The sequence below is a fragment of the Panthera pardus genome, unplaced genomic scaffold (genome assembly GCF_024362965.1).
Source record: "Panthera pardus isolate Hobbes unplaced genomic scaffold, ASM2436296v1 HiC_scaffold_9, whole genome shotgun sequence".
NCBI classification, from domain to species: domain Eukaryota; kingdom Metazoa; phylum Chordata; class Mammalia; order Carnivora; family Felidae; genus Panthera; species Panthera pardus.
In genome coordinates, this window is record NW_026527024.1 from 3,155,194 (window position 1) to 3,181,228 (window position 26,035).

General features: G+C 42.7%; 1 protein-coding gene across 1 annotated transcript in view; it reads right to left on the reverse strand.

The window, feature by feature from the left end:
- KMT2C (lysine methyltransferase 2C) overlaps positions 1-25,732 on the reverse strand; it is a 284,438-nt gene extending 258,706 nt beyond the window's left edge. The window contains 1 exon segment of the mRNA XM_019424862.2: positions 25,333-25,732. Coding sequence (XP_019280407.2) covers positions 25,333-25,493 — 161 coding nt within the window. The 5' untranslated portion in view covers positions 25,494-25,732.
- Positions 25,733-26,035: the final 303 nt, after the last annotated feature.

The window sequence follows — 26,035 nt, forward strand, 5'->3', positions numbered from 1 at the left end:
TTTCCTATGTGCCCTTCATAAGAAATATTTTAAGTACTACAAAATTTATCTCATTTAGTTTTCTGATCTGTCAGAGACCTGAAACGGAAAAGACATTTCTTAATGTTTATATATGTAACTCAAGATACAAAAGGGAACAACTTATTTATTACTATTCAAAACAGATAATTTATTTAAAACAAAAAATGTTGGTGCAAAACGATAAAATAATAGATTGGTAGCAGGACCAAATACAGAGGTAAGACCAAATTCTAGGAGAAACATGCCCAATTTTAACCTATAAAGGGAGATTCAAGTGATATCAAAAATGGCAATAGGAAAACCTTAAAGATTTAAAGATTAAAAAAGGTGTTTTTTTTTTCCTGTTTATGTAGGTGGTGGCTTCTTTCTATAGGGAGAAGGCAGCTGAAAGGGAGGCCTGCAGCATTACGGTTTACAGCGTTTTGTTGCAAGAAACACAAGTTTTTCCTCGATAGAAAGCATCTAAAAACTAACTGGGAATTACTCCTCCAAATACAAATTACACTGTGTGGAAGCCTCACATAATGACCACATCTTCTTTAACATTTAGTGTGTCAGCACCACAAGTTAAACACCACGAATTTGTGCAGCTGTTCTCAGGAAAAACAGGTTTGGGTCCACTTCTCCATTAGGAGCCAAATGGCCACAGTGGCCCACAAGATGCACATGTCACATTTCAGTCAAGTCACAGACCCATTTTTCCATTATCCAAGCAATGTAAGGCTAAGAAACATTAACAAATAATTTACCAAACTCCTCCCAACCCAAAATATAAGAAGCTATCGCATATTTTGACATCTTAAGGAAATTACATTTTTCTTGTCATTAAAATGAATCAAAGGAAAAAATGGTTCAGTGCTCTTCACTAAGGCATTAGGTAGCTTAGAAAGAAGACATTATATCACGTTGGCCTTTTATTTTACACTTTTCATAGGTCTAAATGTTAAAAACGTGCATAAAAAAACTCTGCAACAAGAATAATGATTTTTTAACAAGGATGACACCTTACATTAGAAGCAGTAACTGTTTATTCTAAAGTATACAATATCAAAAAGTTAAAATTCAAATTTATCTTGTTAGAATACAGTGTTTCCAAATCAACTGTCCTTACAGAAAATAAAACACTTATTTCATTATTATTTAACCTTTAGAAAAATGGCCAAGCAGGACTTCCCGCCCTTGGTTTTAAAAAAAAAAAAAAAAAAAAAAAAAAGATTTCTATTTGTAAATTAGAAACTGCTCCTTCAATATATAATAAAAATTATTCTAGAAGTAGTTTATCCCACTTAACATATACTACAAGGTTCTGTAAGAAAAAACATAACTAATGCCACCTGAGATTAAATGTTAAATACATTAAATGCTATATTTAAATATGAAGTATCTTAGAATAAGTAAGGTAATGTAAGTAATAGGTAATATGAGTTTAGTTGTGAACATAATGAAGTTAACCCTTTACTATCACAGTTTTACTGAAAAAAAAAGAGAGTATGTATTTAATTCATCAAACCGGTTTTCTCCCAGCTTAAAACAAGTTCCCTAAAACACTTTAGCTACGTAATAGTTTGGCTCTCTTTAAAATTTCTTGTAATTAAATTCTAGCAGAGTACCAAAAGAGAGATGTTAATATGCTAGTTACAAAAGTAAGGATTTTACTACTTCTTTTTTTTTTTTTTCCTTTTCTAACTGGGAATTAAACACACATGAAGAAATACATTGAAAATCCTCAAACTAGGAATGAAATACTTGAGTCAAAATGTTTTCTCATAGCATTTTCAAATTATATAAATATCTCAAAATGTGTTAAATTCATATTACCATTTAAAAATGTTAGAGCTTTGTCTAGTCTTATGTACACACACACACACACAATTTATACAGAATTGGAATCAAAAGGCTTAATTATTCTAGAGTAACTAACAAACCGACTTAAGAAACTAAGTGAACAATCTTCAGAACCAAGAAGGCAAAGCTATTGCCATTACTCTTCTATCAACTAGAATATAGAACTTTTATGTCTTGTGTGTTGTGTCCTGATTTACAAACCTAAACTGGATTCCGCGATGAAAATATTCATCTCAATGTCCAGTGCCATCACATTTCATGCTTTGATACAGTTACACACAAAACAGAATTACACCACTTCTTTTAGCTTTTGTCTTTGTTTATTTTCACGCGTAAGCAGCCAAGCCAAGCCCTCCTCCGGAATCAGAGGCAAAACTACGATCCTCTCCGAAAAGAAACGAAAAGTTTCCACCCTTAGGGCATTGGGGGTTCTGGCCCTTTTTGCTGTCATTTTACATTTCTGTCCCTCCACCGTCTTCCGAAAGCTGCTGCCAGGCCCCGATCACCGATCAGCCAGCCATATTACCCTGCCAGGTCCAATGCCACTCGATAGGAACCCTAGGAGCGGCCCCATCCCCCTCCGACAGCTCGACCCAGCAGGCAGGCCCCGCGGCCCCCATCGGGGCCGCGCCGACCGACCCCGCCACAGCGCGTTCAGGACGCAACAATCGAGCGTCACACTCTTTCCTGCAACTTGTCCTGCGGCTCTGAGACCTGCGGCCACACACACCCACCACCACACACGGGCACAGACCCACGCTCCGAGCCGAGCCCAGCCGAGCCGAGCCTACGGGAGAGAGGAGGGGAAGGAGGTGGAGGAAACAGCGCGAGCGGAGAAAGTAGATCCGTGCGTAGCAGGCGCCGCAAAAAGGTGGGATGGATTTCTCCAAGGCCCAGATCGGGAACCTGGCTACAGACGCCCAACAGAAAGCCCTCCAAGTTAACTCTCTGCTCGCCGTTTACAGGAACTCTCCCCTGGGCCGCTTGATTTCAAGCAAACCGAGTCCATTTTATTACTTTGCATTATTTAATGAATTTTGTGGGGAGGAAGAATATAAAACAAAGGGAAACAAACACGTCTCGTGTCATCTTGCGTCAAAACGGTTAAGACCTTATATTAACCCTATCGGTAAGTCTCCAAATCCTTTCTCCTCTAGCATCTCTAGAATGAGGTCAAAACGGAAATATTAACCACCTAAAATGGTCTTCAGTGTCTACCAAAAATTTCCCACCCAGGTCTCACTCTCAACTCACAGCCTTTTTTTCCACATTTAACAAAGGAATTTTTGCTAAGACAATTCTACTGAAGACGGTGCAACCATTTTTGCCAAATTTTTTCCTCTTTTTATTTATAGATGTTTATCTTTTTTTTTTAAATATATGTGTGGCTTTTTTTTTTTTTTTTTTTAAACCACCCTTTCCAAACCTCAAAACAAGCATCTGTAATTACGGACAATTACCCTCCTGCTTGATAAACAAACGATTCCACTTTTCCTTCTCAAACTTTTGAATCCTCTATGAAGCCGGCCAAGTGTTTACGAGTCCTGGCACCGAACAAATAAAAAGAAACATTATGTAACTGTAGTCCACTTCGGTTGTTCTAATAAACTAATAAACTAGCTTCAATGATGATTTAACAGTAGTCTTGGTTACCAAAAAACCCTTATTTTCAAATAAACAAATATTATAAACACTGTCAATGGGAGTGAGGGGTTAGCAGGGTGAATGGCAGCCAAGTATGTGACTTTGTTTCCACACAGGCCAGGCCAACAAATTTATTTTTTCAGGTCTAGTATCCTGTAAAATCTTACCAACTCAGATTATAGATCATCATCTTTCAAATACTATTCTCCAAGTCTAAAATGTTACCTAATTCTGCTAAAATTCAGAATAAAATTGACAGAGTAAAGATTTAAACCATAACCAAGAAAACAGCCCTTCTACAAAGATGCTGACTTCATGACCAATACTTGTGTGCAGACAGACAGACTGCAGAGAAACACAAGTTTTTTGGTCAGAAGCAAACAACTGAAAAATATGTCTATTCTTTTATTATAACAAAGTCCAACAATGTCATTCCAATAAATCATATATAATGAACTGTGAAATTATTTTAAATGCTTTTAGAAGACACAATGCAAAACAGTTTCTAGTTTTTATTTCCACTGTAACAAAATAGGTTTCAAACATGAATAGAATTCTACCCATTTCAATTCTAAGACTTTTATTCTTTTTTGAATGTTTTTTTTTTTTATTTTTGAGAGAACTATGTGAGGGCAGGGGAGGGGCGGGGGGGTGGGGGGTAGGCAGGATCCCAAGTGGGCTCCGTGCTGACAGCAGTGAGCCCAACATGGGATTCGAACTCACGAATCAGGAGATCATGTCCCAAGCCCAAGTCAGATGCTTCACCTACTGCATCACCTAGGCTCCCCTCCAAGATTTTTATTCTAATTAAATTTATAAAAGTCTTTTAGAAAATGTATGGACACACAAAACTTTGTCAAAAGTCAAAACTACTAAAAAAAAAAGTCAAAACTACTAAGATTTGACAAAAATAACTATATTTGGAGAAATCATTTCTATTATCATCAATTAACAGACTTCCTTCACTTAATCGTTTTGGTTTTGAAGCAAAAACAAAGATGCTACAGGATGGCTTATTCTATGTAATGGAATCTTGCCAGCAGCAGAAAGACTAATCAAGTACCATTGGCTTTAATTAACTTATCACTCCCCCTCATCCCCCTCATGGTTCTCTTCACTTCCCCCACAACTTCCCCTACAATCCTAACTATCACCTACAAAAGCAAGCTACAGAAAACAGAAGCACAGTGCAGTCAGGTACTTCGTAGAAGCAGGGAGCTGCTCCTCGGTAGCTGCCAATATAAATATTAAGGGAGCAGGGTGCTTGGGTGGCTCAGTCGGCTGAGCATCAGACTCTCAATTTCAGCTCAGGTCGTGATCTCACAGTTCTTGAGACTGAGCCCCGGGTAGGGTTCTATGCTTACAGCGCAGGGCCTGCTTTGGATTCTCTCTACCCCCCTCCCTGGCTTGCACATGTGCTCGTCTCTCTCAATAAATAAATAAACATTTTTTTAAATATTAAGGAAGAAAAGCAGTAAAAGTTAAATGAAGATATGAAAGGTGTGATGGTAAAGAAATAGAACCACTTTGAATTTATGTAACATGTTTATCTGTGACTCTCAAAATCTTCAACCATTTTTCCTTAACACTATGAAATAAGTTAACTCCTCGATATTTTTAAAAAAAAAAGATAAAAGAGAAGGTTCATTACTAGTCTTAGGTTATTTAAAAAAAGGAAAAAAAAAAAGGAACAATACCATGATTAAAACTTGAAGGAGTTTCTCCTCCCAGAACTACTGTACCCTACTAACTGAAAATGGGATTGAACAAAAAGTTCGCTAAATGAAATGCTTTAGGGACGCCTGGTTGGGGTGGCTCTATCGGTAAAACATCCAACTTCCACTCAGGTCATGATCTCACAGTTCACGGGTTCGAGCCCCACATTGGGCTCTGTGCTGACATCTAGGAGCCTGGAGCCTGCTTCAGATTCTGTGTCTCCTTCTCTCTCTGCCCTTCCCCCGCTCAAGCTCTCTCTCTCTCTCTCAAAAATAAACATTAAAAAAAAAGTGTTTTGACTTTCCAAAAAGTCTAAAATCCTAATAGCGTTCTTATTCTAATCTATAATTATTTTTCTTAATTCTCTTCTTTTAAGAACTGAATAAAACTGAATAACTTACACAAAAGATAATTTTCTACATAGCGAAAGGAGGCAAACTACTTACATCAAATATCTTAAAATGTTATATAAAGAGCTTAAATTAATAAGAAAATATTAAGAATGCCCCTCCTCCAATAAACTATGGACAAAAGATGAGTGAGCGATTCACAAGAAATATTAGTAAATTTCAAGAATTTTCAATATCCTATTCAACGAAGTAAAAAATTAAAGCTGAAGTACAGATTTTCAATTACTAAACTAAGAAGATAAAGGTTTTAATATACTATACATGACAAAGGTTCAGTAAAACTGGTCCTAACACACATTACTGGTGACATTAAAATCTGATACAGCCCCTTTGGGGAGCATTTAAAATTTTTAATAAAAATAGTTCCTATTTAGTAGGAACTTCACTGAGTAATAGGCACTGTTCTAAAGGTGCTCTCCTCAATTCCCTCAATAACCTGAGACAGGGATTTTATCATCATCCCCATTTTTTTTTTTTTTAACATTTATTTATTTTTGAGAGACAGAGAGAGAGCACAAGTGGAGGAGGGGCAGAAAGAGAGAGAGCCAGAATCCTAAGCAGGCTCCAGGCTCTGTGCTGTCAGCACAGAGCCAGATGTGGGGCTTGAACCCATGAACTGTGACATCATGACCTGAGCCCAAGTCGGATGCTTAACCAACTGAGCCACCCAGGCGCCCCTCACCATCCCCATTTTATAGGTGAGTAACAAATACAGAGAGATTAAACAGTTCATACAAAGTCCCACAAATAGAAAGTAACAGAGTCAGAATTTGACTCATCTCCGTGGATCAAGATTCACAAGCTGCTTCTTATGCCCCTTCCTGGGGCACCTACGCGGCTCAAGTCAGTTAAGAATCTGACTTGATTTTGGCTCAAGTCCATGATCTCGCAGTTTGTGAGACTGGGCCCCACACTGGGCTCTATGCGGACAGTCTGGAGCCTGCTTGGGATTCTCTCTTTCCCTCTCTGCCCCTCCCCTGTTTGTGTGCTGTCTCTCTCTCTCTCTCAAAATAAAATAAACCTAAAAAAAAAAATTAAGCTAGTGATCCTGCCTATGGAAATCTGTCCTATAAAAATAATCTAAAAATATGAAAAGGACTTTATCTACAAAAATGTCTGCCAAAGCACTTTATAATAATAAAAAATAATAATAATACTATCAGGTAGAGAAATACAGGTGACTGAGGGGTGTTTACATCAGTCGACTCAACGGAAAATTAAGCAGCTTTCACAAATGTTATGAAGACTGACAACATGGAAATATTCTTTCACATGCTAAGGCAGAAAGCAGGTTACAAAAATTCTGTATATACCATCATTAATACAATGAAAACAAAATATGCACATGAAAAAAGTCAGAGACAAAGCAGATCAAAATAATATTGCTTTTGTTAGAGTGGCACGAAATTGGGTGAATTTTTATTTCTTTTTCTCCATGTTCCACATTTTCTGTAACAAAAATATATCTTTATACTGGAAATACCTGAAATAACAGATTTCTAGGATTAGAAATCCACAGGTTCTATGATGATAGAAGAAATTCAGACTCAAACTGAAAAAGACAACAGCATTTTAATATGTTTTAGTAAACAAAGATAACATAGTTATATTTCAAATATTTTAGAAAAGAATTATAATCTCAATCATGGTAATTATTTTTTTAATATTTATTTTTGAGAGACACACAGAGCATGAGCGGAGGAGGGGCAGAGAGAGAGAGGGAGACACAGAATCCAAAGTAGGCTCCAGGCTCTAGGCTCCGAGCTGTCAGCACAGAGCCCAACGTGGGGCTCGAACTCATGAACTGGGAGATCATGACCTGAGCCGAAGTCAGACACTTAACTAAATGAGCCACCCAGGCGCCCCTCAATCATGGTAATTTTTAACTAAACAAATTCTGTTTTAGCCAAAGTTTAAATTAATGCCAACCTTTCACTATTATCCCAAAGACCCTGAAAGAAAAAGCCTACATTTGACAGCAGCCTCTTAATAACACAGGTAGGTTAAAAGTTACCATGAACTGGATAAGGATTCAAAAATACTAGGACTGGGGGGCAGGAGGGGGGTGCCTGGGTGGCTCAGTCGCTTGAGCGTCTGGCTTCAGCTCAGCTCATGATCTCACAGTTCGGGAGTTTGACCCCCACACTAGGCTCTCTGCTGTCAACATGGAGCCTGCTTCCGATCCTCCTCCCCCTCTCTCTGCCCCCCCCCCACTCGTGCTCTCTCAAAAATAAACAAACATTAAAAATTTTTTAAAAAAGGACTTGGACTTGGAAGTATAATAAGATCTTCTAAAGAGAGATCTGGTATAGAATTCTGGTGATAAAGCCAATCTAAAAATAATTTTTAAAATTTGAAATGATCACTAAGTTCTTTACGCAGCATCATTTCCAATGGCAGCCCTGGCAAATATCAATAATCTCAGGACACCTGTCACCAGTGCTATGCCACTGCAGCGCTCCCACGGTCCAGCTACTTTGCACAGAACAGTTCCTCCCTGCCCCAGGGAGAATAAACCAAAAGATAAAGGAGCTCAACAAGAAGGGTTAGTTGGAGGAGGAAATCGTCACTAAAGAGGACAGTAAGTGGGCTGTACAGCAAAGACAAAGGAAAAATAAAAGCAGAGAAGTTAGGCCAGCAATAGAAAGGGAAAATAATTCCTGATTTAATTAGTTACTTTAAGAAAGAAAAAAAAAAATCTATATTTTGGTGTATTCCCAACCTTCATCACCCTTACAAAAACCAAATCCAACAAAAACGTAAACATAAGGATATCAACAACTTTGCACTCTGTTTCCTGGGGACACAATGCTGAAAGTCACAGTCTGATCCATCACCTCCGTCAGCTGCGTCCTGGCTTACCTGCAAAACTCTTGAGGCTCAGAATAGCCATGGTCAGTCTCGATACTGCAACACAGGGTTTGTCACAAACACTTCCTTATTCTATCCAAAAAACTGAGGTCTGTGAAACTTTACTTGACAACAAATTACAACAGTTACGGTTATCCCTGGAACAAACTCACTTCCACTCACTTGCATTTCAACATGCTTTCGTGGGTAGAATCACAATACACACTCTGAAACGCACATGACCCATCCATCAAATCTGTTAATACTCATGCATTAATTAATACTCACTTTAACATCACCTGTCAAGTGATCTCCTAATAAGGAAAAAAGCACTGATGCTGTGTTTACTTCCTAAACTGTTCCCTTCAAGGACTCAATTTTGAGGAGATAAAAACCTCCATCTCCTTCTGCATCCAAGAAACTTTCCTTCAGAAGGTCCTCTATTTTTAAGAAAAAGCTGTCTGTCTGTTTGTTTAAGTGGGCTCCACACCCAACATGGGGCTCAAACTCAGGACCCTGAGATCAAGAGTCGCACACTCTACCATCTGAGCCAGCCAGGCGCCCCAGAAGACAGTTTTTTATCTGGGGGCCTATTAACCTCTACAAGGCTTTTGGATAAGCTTCAGAGGGCCACTAAAACCTTCCCTTAAATTGTACAAAATTTGCATATCTATATTCGTGTATGCTTTCTTCGGAGGAACGTGAGGGTATATCCAAAGGGATCTGTAACCCCAAAAAAGATTAAAAACCACCCAACACTTAACTGACCCCACACTATGATCATCTGATTCTGATCAGTTAGGCAGTTTTCCTCTCTTAAGATTCCTGCTTAATTCCTGCCTATTTAATGTTAATAAAATAAATTGAATAAAGCACTTACAGTACATCAGACACCATTCTAAGTGCTTTGCACACATTAATTTATTTGATTTTCACAACAACCCTATGAAGTAGGTGCTATTATTGTCCCACTTAGACAAAGCAACTGAAGCTCACACTCTGTCTCTGTCTCTCAAAAATAAATAAACATTAAAAAATTAAAAAAAAAACAAAAAACCTCCATTGGGGCACCTGGGTGGCTCAATCAGTTGAGCATCCAAGTATTGATTTCAGCTCAGATCATGATCCTGGGGTCCATGGAATCAAGCCCTGCACCAGGCTCCACACTGAGCATGAGGCCTACTTAAGATTCTCTCTCTCTCTCTCTCTCTCTCTCTCTCTCTCTCTCTCTCTCTCTCTCTCTCTCTCTCTCTCTCCCTCACCCCCAACTTGTGCTCTAAAAGAAAAAATAAAGAAAGTAATTCCATGTACAACAGCATCAAAAATAATCAAATACTTCAAAATAAATTTAACAAAAAAACCCACAAAACCAGCACACTAAAAATACACAGTTTTAAAAATATAAAATATTGCTGAAAGAAATTAAAGACCAAAATGAAGAGATACATGATCTCATGTACCAAAACAGTAAAGTATCCATTCTCTCAAGATTGATCTACAGATTCAACATAATCCCTATCAAAATCCCAGTACGTTTTTTTGTAGAAACTGACAAGCTGACCATAAAATTTATATGAAAATGCAAAACACCTATCACAGGCAAAACAATTTTGGAGAAGAACAAAGTTGGGGGAATTGGACTACCTGATTTCAAAATCTACAATAAAGCTACAGTAATCAAGATAATGTAATATTGGCATAAGGACAGACATACAAATCAATGGAAGAGTCCTGAAATAAACCCACACATTTATGATCAAGTGATTTTCAACAAAGTTGCCAAGACAATTCGATGAGGAAAGAACAGTCTTCAACAAATGGGCTGGAATGACTGTACATCCATATGCAAAATAAACTTAGACCTTACCTCACACCATACACAAAAATTGACTCAACATATCACTGACCTTAATGTGAAACCTAAAACTACAAAAGCTTCTAAAAGTAAACATATCTTTTCAATCTTAGGCTTCACAAAGAGTACTTAGATAGGACACCCAAAACATAACCTCTTAAGGGGAAAAAACTGATAAACTGGACTTCATCAAAGTTATAACCCTTAGCATTTCAAAAGACATCATGAACAAAAATAATAAGCCACAGACTGGAAGAAAATACATGTAAATCATATAATTTATAAAGGAATTGTATAAAAAATATATAAAGAAGGCAAACTATGGGGGCACTTGGGAGCTCAGTCAGTTAAGCATCTGACTGTTGATTTTGGTTCAGGTCATGATCTCACAGCCCTGAGATGGGGCCCCACATCGAGCTCAGTGCGGATGATGCAACCTGCTTGGGATTCTCTCTCTCTGCCCCTTCCCTGCACATGCTCTCACGTGCTCTCTCAAAATAAATAAACTTAAAAAAAAGAAGAAGGCAAACTATGGATATAGTTTAAAAAAAAAAAAAAAAAAAAAAAAGGCAGTAGTTACCAGGGGAAGGAAGGGAAGGGATGAATGGGCAGAACAGACGATTTTTATGGCAGTGAAACTATTCTGTATATTATAATGGTAGATACATGTCATTATACATTTGTCAAAACCCACAGAACGTACAACACCAAGAGTGAACCCCAATGTAAACTATGGATTCCAGATGATAATGATGGTAAGGTAGGCTCATCAATTATAATAAAGGTACTACTCTGGATAGAGGATGTTGATAATGGGGTAAGCTATGCATGCGTGGGAGTAAGGATATGGTATATGAGAAATCTCTGTATCTTCCTCTCAATTTTACTACGAACCTAAGACTGCTCTAAAAAAATAAAGTCTGACATGTATACATACATAAAGAACTCTTACGACTCAAAAATAAGACACACACACCCAAAACTGGAGAAAGATTTAAACTGATACTTCACTTGGGGCGCCTGGGTGGCTCGGTCGGTTAGGCGTCTGACTGGGGCTCAGGTCATGATCTCACAGTCCATGAGTTCCAGCCCCACGTCAGGTTCTGTGCTGACAGCTCAGAGCCCAGAGCCTGTTTCAGATTCTGTGTCTCCCTCTCTCTCTGACCCTCCCCCATTCAAGCTCTGTCTCTCCTCTGTCTCAAAAATAAATAAACGTTGGGACTCCTGGGTGGCTCAGTCCGTTAAGCGTCCGACTTCGGCTCAGGTCATGATCTCACAGTCTGAGTTTGAGCCCCACATCAGGCTCTGTGCTGACAGCTCGACAGCCTGGAAACTGCTTCAGATTCTGTGTCTCCCTCTCTCTGACCCTCCCCCATTCATGCTCTGTCTTTCTCTGTCTCAAAAATAAATAAATATTTAAAAATACATAAATGTTAAAAAAAATTGATACTTCACCAACAGAACTGATAGTTTGCCATACAAATGGCAAATAAGCCTTTGAAAAGATGCTCAACATTATATATCATTAGAGAAATGCAAATGAAAACCACAATGAGATACCACTACATACCCACTAGAACAGCTTAAATCAAAAAGGTTTACAATTCCAAGCATTAGCAAGGATATGAACCTTCATACAATGTTAATGAGAATGTAAAATAGTACAGGAACTTTGGAAAAGTCTGGAAGTTTCTTAAAAAAAAAAAAAGGAAAATAAAAGACAAATACACACTAACCACATAACCAAGCAATTTCTGTTCCTAGGTATCTACCCCAGAGAAATGAAAGCATTTGTCCAAAACCTTTATCCAAATGTTCATAGCATTATTCATAGTAGACAAAATACTGGAAACCATCCAAAAGGCCATCAATTGTGAATTGACAGGCAAAATGTGGTTTTGGAATACTACTAAAGAAACTACTAATAAATGCAACAGCATGGATGGACCCCAATAAATGCAACAGCATGGATGGACCCCAAAGACATCTTTCCAGGCATAGGTCTACATTTGGTTATTAGCTAATGAAACCTAGGATAAGTACCAGTTATTGGCAAAAGGAAAAAAAAAAAAAAAAAAAAGACTCCTGATCTTTAAAGTATAGTCTCAAAAGTCAAACCTGCCTGTTGGTGCTTCATTTCCTAATCCATCAACTGAAGACACTGGAACTGATGACTGCAAAGTTCTTTCTAGTTCTGAGGCTGGATAATTTGAAATAAAAGTTAGCAAGTATTATTTCTTGATGAAAAAGAGAATGGAAAATCACTTAGGGTTCTCATTGTGGTCCCTGTAACATGACAGATAGGATATGTACTCCCTCCGGACCATCATCTGCCTGCCAAGGATATTTTCTAGCTAAGATACACTGTTTACTCTTCTGTTTAAAATCTTCAATGGCTCCCTACTGCCTACAGTAAAAATTCAAAATTCCCAATTTACTTTCCTTTCCTCATTTTCTCACATACTAAACTGTGGGAGGGGTTCTTGTTATGTTTTATTTGTTTGGTTTCGTGAGTTTTTAAAAAAACTTGATTGAGGTAGAACTGCAAAACTGTAAGATATTTCAAGTGTATATCATCATCTGATATACGTATATATTGTGAAAGGACTGCTGTCATCTAGTTAATTAACACATCCATCAACTCCCATATTTCTCTTGTGTGTGTGTGTGTGTGTGTGTGTGTGTGTGTGTGTGTGTGTGTAAAAACATTCAAGTTCTACTCTCTCAGCAAATTCCAACTATAGAGCACACTGTTATCCACTCTGGTCACCATGTTACATACTGGATCCCCAAACTTCATTCATCTCGTAGCTAAAAGCTGGACTGGAGTTTCGTAAAAATCAGAGACCAGAGCTGGACAGACCTGGATCCAAAACCTGACTCCATCACTTACCAACCGTGTGGTCTTCCTGAAACAGTCCCTTCATCTGTAAACTGCAACTGAGAATTCCGCTGCATGTGACGGTCAGCAGGACCTTCGGGTAAAGTCCCCAAAGCACCTAACCCACAACGGCCACAGACTAGTTGTTCCTCACTCCCTTGTTCTCTTCGGTCAAGTCTGTTTTCATTCTTCAAGACTCAACTCAGTATTTTCTTTTCTTCGATTCCCCTGCCTTAAGTCCTTCCTTCCCTAAGCTGCCTGGCACTTTTCACCATCTTCCATTACAGGCTATGTCATTTTCCACGACAGTGTGCGCTGAATCCACAGAAACTGAGGGTGGGACCGTCTTATTCTGGTTTCTTCTCCAGTATATGGTGCACAGTACACGCTCTTTAAAGTTAACAGAAAACAGACAAAGGAACCCTGACTGAAAAAAAAAGCATATGCTGTAAAAACTTCCTTTGGGGAAAGAAACAAACAAACAGATTTCAAGTCACCTATAATCTCACGAATATTACATACCAATTTTAACATTTGCTGCCTTTCCTCCTCTCGGGTGGGTAGAAGAAAGGAAACAAGCATGAAGCACAGTGCAGAAAGAATCAAGAGCCCGAGTCCTATGCCTCCTATAGTATTTCTACCTCTGGAAAATGTTTTGTATTTTTAATAGTATTATTAAACACATCCCCTTAATTGATACACTGTAGTATAGGAGGCTACGGAGAGTCATTTTCAAGTATAGGTAACTAAACAAACTCCAAAGTGACACATGAACTTTGGGTGACAAAGTGACACATGAACTTTGGGTGAAAATATATGTTGCCCTGTGTGGTGTTTATTAGTGCTCTTCCCCAAATATTTCCGGTTCTCCCTCCAGAAATACGATAGGATTTCGTTTCTGGGCCCTCTTGAAGTTAGGTGCTATCATGTGATTTTTGTCCAGCCACTGAGATGTATACAGAACTGGCATGTGCCACGTCTTCAAGTCTTTAAGAGCCAGAGCACAACCTACTAGGTTCTCTTTTTCCTGCACTGGCAACAGTGAGAAGACAGAGATGCTGCCTCCCTCAGCCTGGGGGTCCACGTTGTAGAGCAAAGCTTCCAAGCCACCGGGGACACACACGGAGCGCGAGCGAGAAATCAACTGTTACTGCCTGAGGCATCGAAGACTTGAGGCTGTATGTCACCCCCACATATTCTAGATAGTCTGACAGACACTGTATAAAGAGGTTTAATATTTCTCTACATGATGCCAATGTCCAGATTTGAGAAGGTTCTGCACAAAGTTGGGGCTCAGGCTTATTAGCAGACTTTTTAAATATGGAGTGAATTTTAGAGGCGCCCAGGTGGCTCAGTTGGTTAAGTGTCCGACTTCTGCTCAGGAAGTTCGTGAGTTCGAGCCCCACGTGGGGCTCAGTGCTGAGAGCTCCAAGCCTGGATCCCGCTTTGGATTCTGTGTCTCCCTCCCTCTGTTCCTCCCCCACTCGTACTCTGTCTTGCTGTCTCTCTCTCTCTCAAAAATAACAAAAGAATTAAAAAAAAAAGTTTTTAGATAAAAAAATATGGAATGAATTTTAGGTTATTTTTAAGAGGAAAAAAAGATAGTCCAAAGGTTAGCAAAATCAGCAAATATTTTCAACGAAAAGATTTTTAAAGTTAAAGTAACGACACATGAAAAAAAGACTATATAGGAGCATAGAAACGACAACACGCTATTACCTCCCCTATTCGCCCAAAATAAATACTTCAACGACTTCCTCACCCTGCTGAGGTCAAAACCTAGGGACGCGGATTCAACAGAACACTGCAAGCAGCCACCGCCAATCAGCGGAGGCTGGCCCTCAATACAAAATCTATCTGCCATCTCAAGCCGTTCAGTAGCATCATTCTCGCACAGGAGAAAACCGAAGCCTCTGGAGACAAACTCCTGGCCCACAGCGGTGGAGACTACTGGCTGCTTCTACAATGTCCGTCCCCTCCCTTAGCAACAACACTCTAAATCTATTCTAGGCAGCAATGCACTCCGCTACAGGACATTCCCAGCCTCCTTTGCAGCCACTTACGGCCACACGACTAGGTGGCATTCGGCACTTCTCAGATCGGTGGTTTAAAGACAGGAATTGCGCCCTGGGTCTACTCTTCCTCCATTCTACCACCACGGACATGGATGTAATGACTAGGCCTCTAGGAGCCACCGTGGAATCTGGGGGCAAAGGACAGATCCTAGAAATGTCTGAGCAGTGAGATAAAAGGAACCAAGTCCCCGATGATTCTGCAGTGCAGAGGGACCCTACCAGCGCCAGCACCTACCCTCCAGACTTGGACGTGAGAGAAATAAACGTTCCTATTTAAGTCACTGCTACTTAGGGGTTTTCTATCACATAAAAACAAACTTAATCCACACCCAGGTATTTTCAAAATACCTTCCTGAAGGGAGGGGCAGAGAGTAGAGGGCGGCCTCATTTAACTATCTCAGTAAAAGAAGGTGGGGAACAATGATTGCCATCATTTGTATCTCAAATACTTCTTGTTCTTTTTTTTTTTTTAATTTTTTTTTTTTAACGTTTTTATTTATTTTTGAGACAGAGAGAGACAGAGCATGAACGGGGGAGGGTCAGAGAGAGAGGGAGACACAGAATCGGAAGCAGGCTCCAGGCTCGGAGCCATCAGCCCAGAGCCCGATGCGGGACTCGAACTCACGGACCGTGAGATCGTGACCTGAGCCGAAGTCGGACACTCAACCGACTGAGCCACCCAGGCGCCCCAAATACTTCTTGTTCTTACAGTCCCTTAATTTGTAAAACCATCTGCTTCCATTTTATGTTGATATATAACAAACCACCACAAAACCTAACAGATTAAAACAACCGCCATCTTCTTTAGTCACAATTTTGCAACACGGGCTGCGCTCGCAGGTTCCCCGACAGTCCCCTTTGCAGCTGCATTCAGCAAGGAACTGGACTACGGGCTGAACTCAGCTGGGATGCTGGGAGAGCCGCACTTCTCTCTTTCGGTGTGCTCTCAGAATCCCTTCCTCGCCACATGGTCTGTCCAGCAGGGTATGACCTAGCTTCTTACATGGTGACTCAGGCTCCCAAGTGTGCAAAAGTGGAAGTTCCTGGTCTTCTTAAAGCTCAGGCCCCAAACCAGCACGGGTCATTTCTGCTGCATTCTGCTGGTTAGAGTCAGTCACAGGGCTACGCAAGATACGTGGGGAGGCGACCACACAGCGACATGACTTCCAGCGGGCATGGTTCACTGGGGGCCACCAGTGGGACAGACCACCACCTTCCCTCCCTTCATTTCCTGTGCAGGTTAAGATCTTGATGTATGACCTGTAGCATGCTATCACCTCCCTGAGGCTCAGCTGTCTGTAAAGTGAGGGGTCAGACTGGATGTCCTCAGAACGCTCATCTAGCTTTAACCTCCTATGACTCTAAGTACCTGCACCTGATATGAAAAACACTCGACCATGCTGACCAAATACTTCAGCCTTGGTAGAACAATCAGATGATGAGAGCGTGGAGGTAAAAAATAGTTAATTCTTTAATACGTTCCATATTGTTATTTTATACGCGACGGGGGCTACTGCGGACACGTGGTACCTGCCATTAGCATCCCAAAGATCAGGAAGTCAAGGAAGTTGGCGGTTTGGTTTCTGCTATGCTTCACTACAAGACAGAATTAACATCACAGACTTCAGACTTCCACTATGAACATTCACTACTGAAGACACAGCAAATCATTTTAAAACCACCCGATAGGAAGTCTCATTTAGGAAGACCTACTAATATAAACAGAGTCGGCAGAGTTCTAACATAAAAAGAGCACTGCGACCACATTCACAAGTCCTGGATAATGAAAAATTTTTAATGGTTTTGTAGTAACAGTGCTATATTTACAGATTTTGCTGGTCTTCACGTGTTACTCATAATAAGAAACATTCTATAGAGATTTCTGCTGACCTAGCTTTTTTATCTTTCTTCTTTTTGTCTTTATTAGGGACAGCTGTACAGAAAGGAAATCTTTATCGTCCCCACCCCCACCCCCACTAACTACTACATTATTTTATGCCATGACATTTTTAGAGCGAGTTTGGCATCTCATCATAGGCGTATCACTAACAAGTTCTATGATATCAGGCAGATTGATGATAATTGATGATAGTGGCAATAACAAATACTAGCACATTCTTATAACGGCACTTCTTAACAGCACTTAGTTTGTGCCAGATGCTGTTCTAAGTTCTACACATATATAAATTCACAGCAATCCTAAACTAAGTGTGCTAATGTGTCTACTTTGCAGACGAGGCAACCGAGGCAGAAAAAGTTCAGTTAACTTCCCAAGATCAAACAGTTAGTAAGTAGGGGAACCGAATCTGAATTCCGACAATCTTGGTGCCAAAATCTGTGAAGTCCCCGGAACTTGGTTTTCTCATTTGTAAAACAAGATTATGGTTTCAAGGGGCGCCTGGGTGGCTCAGTTGGTTAACTGTCCGACTTCGGCTCAGGTCATGATCTCACAGCTCGCGAGTTTGAGCCTTAGAGCCTGCTTCAGATTCTGTCTCCCTCTCTCTCTGCCCCTCCCCACTCATGCTAGCGCTCTCCCTCTCTCAGAAAAATAAACATTAAAAAAAAAAAAAAAGATTATGGTTTCAAATTACTGGCTTTTTAAATACTGCATAATGTACATACAAAAGTATACACTCCCCAGAGGTATTAATGTTACATATTCTTCCAAATAATTTTCTATACACAAAATACATGCACATTTTGGGATTGCATGCTTTTTACAAAGTAGAGTTAATACTACACTTACTGCTTTGCAACTTTTAGAAAATTTTTCCTTAAGTCAATACATGTATCGTAGACATTCTCCCAGTTTGGCACCCATAGGCCCAGTTCTCTGTCCTGATAAAAACTACATGGTGGTCCACCGATGAGTATTTTTCTGTAGCCAATTTCTACTAGTTTTCTACTTTTCTCTGCTGCCATGAGCATCTCTGCACATACATACTTGCCCATTTGTAGGAATATCTTCTGATTTCCTTTCTCATTTTTATGGGCTTTCTTGGTCCCTTCCCACCCCCCCAACTCCTAGGATAAGTAAGCACCCTAATTCTTTTACTATACTGCACACACTGTCCATATTCTCAGTGATTTCAAGGAAGTCACATCTTTAATCACCTATCCTAATCGAGCTCCTAAGCTCTAATGCTACACCCCCAAACACTCCCAGACATTTCTATCCCCTAGACATCTAATGCCAGAAACTTCAAAATTCCCCTCTGCGCTGACTAAAATCTCTCTTCCTTTCTATCCATATTACCAACAGTATACCGTCTGCCTTGACCACCTCACACCATGACTATTGCAAAAGCCTGTTAATCTCTGCCTCCAGGTAAGTCCTCTCTTCATACTATTACCAAGGTGGCTTTCATAAAATAGTTGCCATCAAATCACCAAGTATTAGAGTACCTACCTACATTGAACCGTAGAAAACACACACAGAATACAAAGTAATTTAATAATACTCCTATCCTCCAGGAAACTAGAAATATCTGCTTTTAAAAAGTTAATTTTTTTTTCAACTTTTTTTTTTTATTATTTATTTTTGGGACAGAGAGAGACATAGCATGAACAGGGGAGGGGCAGAGAGAGAGGAAGACACAGAATCGGAAACAGGCTCCAGGCTCCGAGCCATCAGCCCAGAGCCTGACGCGGGGCTCGAACTCACGGACCGCGAGATCGTGACCTGGCTGAAGTCGGACGCTTAACCGACTGCGCCACCCAGGCGCCCCATAGAAATATCTGCTTTTAAAACTTTAATTAAAAAAATAAAACAACCTGGGCATAAAGCAGAGGCTGAAGACCTGTAACCCACAGGTAGTCCACAGATTAAACCTAACCCACAAGATGTAGTCCCAAATAGTGTTGGAGATCTTAATTGAAGATACTTAAAAATCCAGAGATTTCACATAAAATTCCAAGTTTCCAGGCTCTGTTGAAACCAAGAGTATCTAGAAACGACACGCCAAAGTCTCACATGGCAACCATCAGCCAGAATTGTCTATCAGTTGCACCCAACCAAGGCATAGACTCCTAGAAGCCTTCAAGCTATTTTTACTCACCATTTTTTCCTCAACTCAAGACCTTAAGTTATGTCAGCTGTCATTCAGGATCTTACAAGCTGCATGCAATCATTTAAATTACCTACCTGATCCCTGTAAACAGTTTATAACCCCCGGACTACAAAGCCCAAACTCATTAGCCTGGCATTCAAGGACCATCGTGGCATGGCCCCAACTCCCACATTAAACCTCCGTTCTAGTCACACTCCACCAAGAAAACACATTTTACGCTTCCTGCCTCAACAGTTTTACTCAGGGTGCTACCCCAGAACATTCTCTAACTTTCTTACTGGGCTTGGCTAAACCCTATCCATCTTTCAAGGTCTAACTCAAGTATTGCTTCCTCCAAATCTTCGCAGACCCCTCTTGGCTACAGCGAGCCTTCTTCCAAAGTTGACTGTGTATCCCAACGTACATTTAACACTTAACGTGCTCTTTGAATAACATATGCCAAATGAAAGATCTAAAAAGTTACAGAAGAGGATTTTCTGAACTTCTTAGACAATTTCAGCATTTGTGTATCATACATACTTACTGCTATCACAAAATTAACAGCAAAACCAAAGTCAATTTTCCCATCTTTCACAAAATGAGGTTTTTTTCTAGAGAAAATTCAAAAAGAGCTGTGTCATTCCTGTCTCTCTTATGTTCTTAAGACTTTCAAATTCTGCAAATAGAGAGACTGACACTTCCAATTATAAATTCAGTATTGGTCTTTCCAGTAATTTTTCACACTAACCACAAGCATATATTTATATGCAGGCCATCACCAAAAAAAAAAAAAAAAAGAGAGAGAGAAAAGAAAAAGAAATCGTCCCTATTTCACTCCATAACTTTTGCAACTCATACTGCCAAGAAGTTCTGAAAATAGACACTGTGGCACAAACATGATAAAGACAATTTTTAAAAAGAGAAAGAAGAGACTAATCAGCTTATTGAAATTAAAAGATGGCCAAAACAACAAAGAAAAAAAGAAAGGGAAATATACACATACACAAACTGGTAAGTTTATTCTATATCAGCTAAAAATTACATTCAATCCAAACATCTCATGGATTAAAAACTGTTACCAAATCTTACCCAAGATATCTCACACTCCCCCACCAGGGAAGTGCACACAGAGCATTTCATATTATCTATAACTGGGGCGCCTGGGTGGCTCAGTCCATTAAGCACCCGACTTCAGCTCAGGTCATGATCTCACCAGTGGTTCAAGAGTTCAAGCCCCGTGTTGGGCTCTGTGCTATCAGCACAGAGCCTGGAACCTGCTTCGGGATTCCATGTCTCCCTCTCTCTGCCCTTCCCCCACTCATGCTCTGTGTCACTCTCAAAAATAAATTAAAAAAAAAAAAAAATGGGGGGTGGGGGAGAGGGGAAAATGGGCGATGGGCATTGAGGAGGGCACTTGTTGGGATGAGCACTGGGTGGTGTATGTAAGCCAATTTGACAGTAAGTTATATTAAAAATAATAAGTAAACTTAAAAAACATTGCAGAATTTTTTTTTTAATTATCTATAAAAACTGACCATTTTCATTTTGGAAAGGAGGTTTCATGGAACTCCTCAGTCATATCTGCAAGTGGCTTAAGGATACAAGACTGGACAATCACTATCTGCTCAAAGGAAATCTGATTGCGGCCCGGGGAATACCATGAAGTTTTGCAAAAAGGTGGGGGAGAGGCCAAGGGTAGAGCGGTGTGTCTGGTCACCCGGCAAACTGACTACAAATGTGGCATGGTAGAATTAACTGAGATAGTAAGAAAATGTATTAAATCACTATTTTCAGAATGGGAAAATTAACTATCGTGACACTTTATTTTTTTTTTTTTTTTTTTTTTTTTTTAAATTTTTCTTAACGTTTATTTATTTTTGAGACAGAGAGAGACAGACAGAGCATGAACGGGGGAGGGTCAGAGAGAGGGAGACACAGAATCTGAAACAGGCTCCAGGCTCTGAGCTGTCAGCACAGAGCCCGACGCGGGGCTCGAACCCACGGACTGTGAGATCATGACCTGAGCCGAAGTCGGACGCTTAACCGACTGAGCCACCCAGGCGCCCCTATCGTGACACTTTAAATTTACATGGAAATCCATGTTTATCAAGGTTACATGTTAGTAACAAACCTACGGAACGTAAAATTGTATCTGAGACGCAACATCTTCTTAAACACTAGAGATTCCACGAATAAGACCAACAGGACAAGAGCAAACTACAGTGAGGTCAGGCTGGAGAGCAAGCACCTAACAGGTGAGGAGAGGCTGCCATTCCTGGAACAGCTCTTCAAGTACCATGACTATCAAGTGCCAGAAACCAGTAATTGCCAAACGTTCCATGTATCTACTTGCTTGAAAAATAAGAAAAAGAATTTCTACCGTACAAATTACCAACGTGCATTATCTCACAAAGCATGAAAAGAAGCGGTATCTTTCGACTATATAGAGTTGTTTTATGAAACTGCACATACTACAATGCACTACACCTTTCTTTTATTACTTATTTCAAGTTCACAGCTATGGAAATGAGAAATTTTGTTGGGGGAGGGGCCTCTCAAATATGAAACAGCAACAGTCATCTGCAGCACAATCATTTTTTTGCTATCTCTTGTTGTGCCCAATTTTCTACAAGAATAAGGCTCAAGGTGGCTTTCTAATAACAGTAATTGCCCTCTGAAAAGAAAGTGGTTCGGAATATAAAGAGTTTTTTCAAAAAGGGTCAAGGATAGTGCCTCAGAAATCCTATCCCCACCACCTGCTTCCGCACCACCCCCACACCCACACCCACCCCATCCCTAACGTTAACTTTGTTGACTTCATAAAAAACATATAGATGGTAGAATGATTCCTTGTCTTCCCAATTTAGAAATGTCAACATACATTCCAAAGAAGAAAAAATAAAATCAAACCTTTGGGAGAAGTTTCCTAAACATTCATACAAGAACAATTAGACCTCGAGTAGATGCTTCCTCTATAGCAGGAGCTTGTTCACTGGTGGAAAGACCTGGACCTCCTACAAAGATCACACGTTACTCCAAATAACCGATTAAACAGTCCTGACTGCTAAGGAGAACTTTTAATAAATGTAAATTTCACTGTTCCACTTCACATTCATACAACAGGAAATCCTTATTTATGTACCTACTTTTCAAACTCTGCCCTAAGATCAATAGCTTCAGTTCAAAATTCTTGATTTTAGTAAATAATTTTAAGATAACAATAGCTAATTAAAATTAGCCACTACATAGCCTTTGCTTTTTAAATACGATAAATCAAAACTCATCTAACAGTATAAAACAAGAAAATGCTTAAGTTCACTTATCTAATTATCAAAGACTCAAAAATCCAAACTCAAAGAAAGTGTAATTAGCAGTGCATGGTTACCCTCTTTTTTTGAAATCCAAAGACAAATATGCAAATCCACTTTTAATAAATAGTGTCATAAGACATCTTCTCCAGCATAAAACAACCCACTTAGCGACCATATAGACCGATAACGTGGACAATTTAAAAACTTTTATCTCCTTTGCATCCCCCCCCCCAAAAAAAAAAAAAAAAAAATTTTCATGTCTTAGATAATTATTTGCAATTCCAGGTAATTTTAGCATTTACAAACCTAAGTTACATTTGTCATACCTCAGTTTCACTTTCAGGATCTTCAATACCCAACTCACTACAGGGTCTTTTCTGCATGCACCCAAATACGGTACAGAGATCCACAACTGAAAACCCTCCTCTTTGCTTTCCAGTTCACACAGTAGTTTCCACTTACAGGTTTCTCAAACAACTGTAGATTCCATTCCCTTCCAAAAACACACCTAATTTTTTAAAAATTCACTGAAAAGCTTGGAACCATCAAGGTTACCACTAAATTTCATACAAGGAATGCTGCCCCAGTGTTCAAATCCAAAAGAGAAAGCTAAAACTCTGTTAAGACTCAGAGTTGTATTAAACGTCTTCCAAAGTGTTGATGTTTTCATACTGTTATATTAGCATCATTCTGTAGAAATTGTTAGATTTTTCCAAGGGCTACCTTTTTTTTTTTTTTTATTCATAAGATGAGATTTTAAAACGAGATAAAAACTAAAATAATAAAGTGGTAATACCCTAAACCAACCTTTCTTCCGGTGCACACAGGGGCTGCCCTAACACAGATGAACTCATTTCCATCTCAGGGGAACTGCATGTGCATGTGTGTGTTTGTGTGTGTTTGTGCCCGTGCACACACTCGCGTGTGCATGGTGAGGGGCGTGACAGCACAGATAGGTCTACTGTAACTAGAAGAGGAATCTGGAAGCAAAGAGAAAACATACAATAATCCCAAATTAATATTTGGAGAGGAACCAAGAAATAGTCAAAATGGGAAGCTATTAAGTTAAAACCCTAGCACGGCTTTATATGCATTGCTTTAAAGGATACAAAAAAGCGACAAAGTGTGAAGTTCCTTGGAAGTCCACTCCCTCTCCGAATTCCAGCTGATGGGGGAACAGCCCTGGCCATTTCCAGCAGACATTTCACTGCAATGCCGGTGGCCCCGCAAACCCCAACTTTGTAGCACAAAGACGCTAACGCCACCACGTAGGCATCCTGTACTCGCCCGTCTCGGGATGTGTCACAGCTAGGTAAGAGCTGGAAATAAAACATGGAGGCACGCTAAAGGGCCCGAACCATCCTCCAGTCCAAGGACAGCACAGCAAGGAGGAGAAGGGCCAGCCGGGGCTCCAGGGCTCTGCCACACGCCGGCCCCGCTCCGCCCCGGTGCACACCGCCGTCTTCTCCGCCTATCCGCCAACGTGCCCCTGCTCCGACCAGGCGAACGCGCCCCAACGACGACAACAACAACAACAACAACAGAAACCCCCGGCTGTCCCCGCGCCCCAGCGCGCCCTTCCCCTACCAACAGCTCCCCGACACGGTCCTCCAACGACATGAGTAAGCACTCCACGCCACTCCCCAACTCCGGACGGCCGCCGCCGGTCCTGCACCCTCAGGAGCCACCGCAGCCGCGCGACTCGCTGCCACGGGTTTCCCGGCTTCCAGGCGAAAGTTGCCGAATGGCCATTCTGTGAAAGGACGTGTCTAGCGCTGCCAGCGTGCTCCGCGACAAGCGACAGCCGTGCCCAACCCCGCAGGGGCTCGGGGGGGAAGTGGGGCCCCCGCGCGGGGCGGGCTCCCGCGGAGTCAGCGGGCTCCCCGGTCTCGGCCCCGAGCGCCCGGCCCGGCTCGGTTTCCAAACTTGCGGCCGCCGCGCCTGCCTGCCTGCCTGCCTGCCGCGGCCGTGCGGGTCGGGGTGGGGGAGGGGCGAGGAAGAAGTCCCCCGACTTCCGAACAGACCCCTCGGGCTCCAAACCCGGCTCCGGGAGCCCGAAAAGTTCCGGGGGCGGCCGGCTCACAAAGGCCGGCGGCTCCTCCCCACCCCCCACCCCCCACCCCGTCCCCGTCCCCCCGCCTTCCCCCCCCCCCCACCCCCCACCCCGGGCGGGCGGCGAGACCACCTGGCCGCGGCGTTTTGACAGCTCCGCGAGTGTCCCGCGGCGGGACCGCTTTGTAGTTGACAAGGCGCCGGTGCGCGGACGACCTGCGTGCGCCTCGCCGTGCGTCTGTCCGACGACCCGGCTAGGCCGGGAAGAATCTACGAGAAATTTCTCCAGAAACAGCAGCCCCGCGAACAGCCGGCGCGAGGGCCAAACTCCAAAGTAAAGTGCGGCGGCGGCGGCGGCGGCGGCGCGAGCCGTCGGGGCCCCGCTGGGCGGAGTGCGGTGCGGGGCGCCCGCGGGAGGCCCGGCCCGGAGGCCGCCGAGGGGGCGCGGGGCGCGGGGCGGGCGGGCGCCCCGGGGGCCGGGAGCCGCGCGGCCGGCGGGCCCCACCCCCACCCCGCGGGGGCGGCCGGGGGCGCGCGGGGGCAGGGGGGCCGGGCGCGCCGGTGACAGCTCCGGCCCGGCGCCGCGGCTGGCTCCCGGCCTGGCTCCCTCACACTCAACTTACTTCTTTCTGGCTCTCTGGAAAGGGGAAGCGCCATCTTTGCGAGGCCGGCCCCGAGGTCTTTTGTCTGCGGCTGCGGGGCTCGGGGCCGGGGCTCCGGGCTCCTCGGGGGGTGGTGGCGGCGGCTGCGGCTGCTCCGCGCTCTTGTCCTCCTCCGACGACATCCTAGTCACCAGGAAAGACACATGGATCCCGGTCCTCCTCCTGGGGGGCTCCTCCCGCCGCCGCCGCCGCCGCGGCCGCCGCCGCCGCCGCTGCTGCTCGGGTTCCTCCTCCCCGGCTCAGCCTCTCGCATTTCCCGCAGCCCCGGGAGCAGCAGCAGGTACCGGGAGAGGCGGCAACATGGAGCGAGCAGGACACGCACTCACACACATACGCGCGGGCGCGCGCACCTCGGCGCGCAGGGGCCGGGCGGGGGGCGGGGGGCGGCGGGCGGCGGGCGGGGCGCGGGCGGGAGGGAGGGAGGGGCCGGCCGGCCGGGCGGGAGGTGCGGGCGGCGGCGGCGGCGGCGGGCGGGGCGCGGGCGGGGGCCGGGCGGTGCGGGCGGGCGGGTGCGGGGCGGGCGCCGGCCGGGGCGGGGCGACTGAGGGGGCGCGGGGGGCGCCGGCCGGGGCTGCGCCCGCGCCCCTCCCCCAGCGCCCGCGGCGGGAGGAGAAAGGGGCCGCGGCGCGGGGAGCGGCGGGCCCGCGGGCAGCGGCGGGCGGGG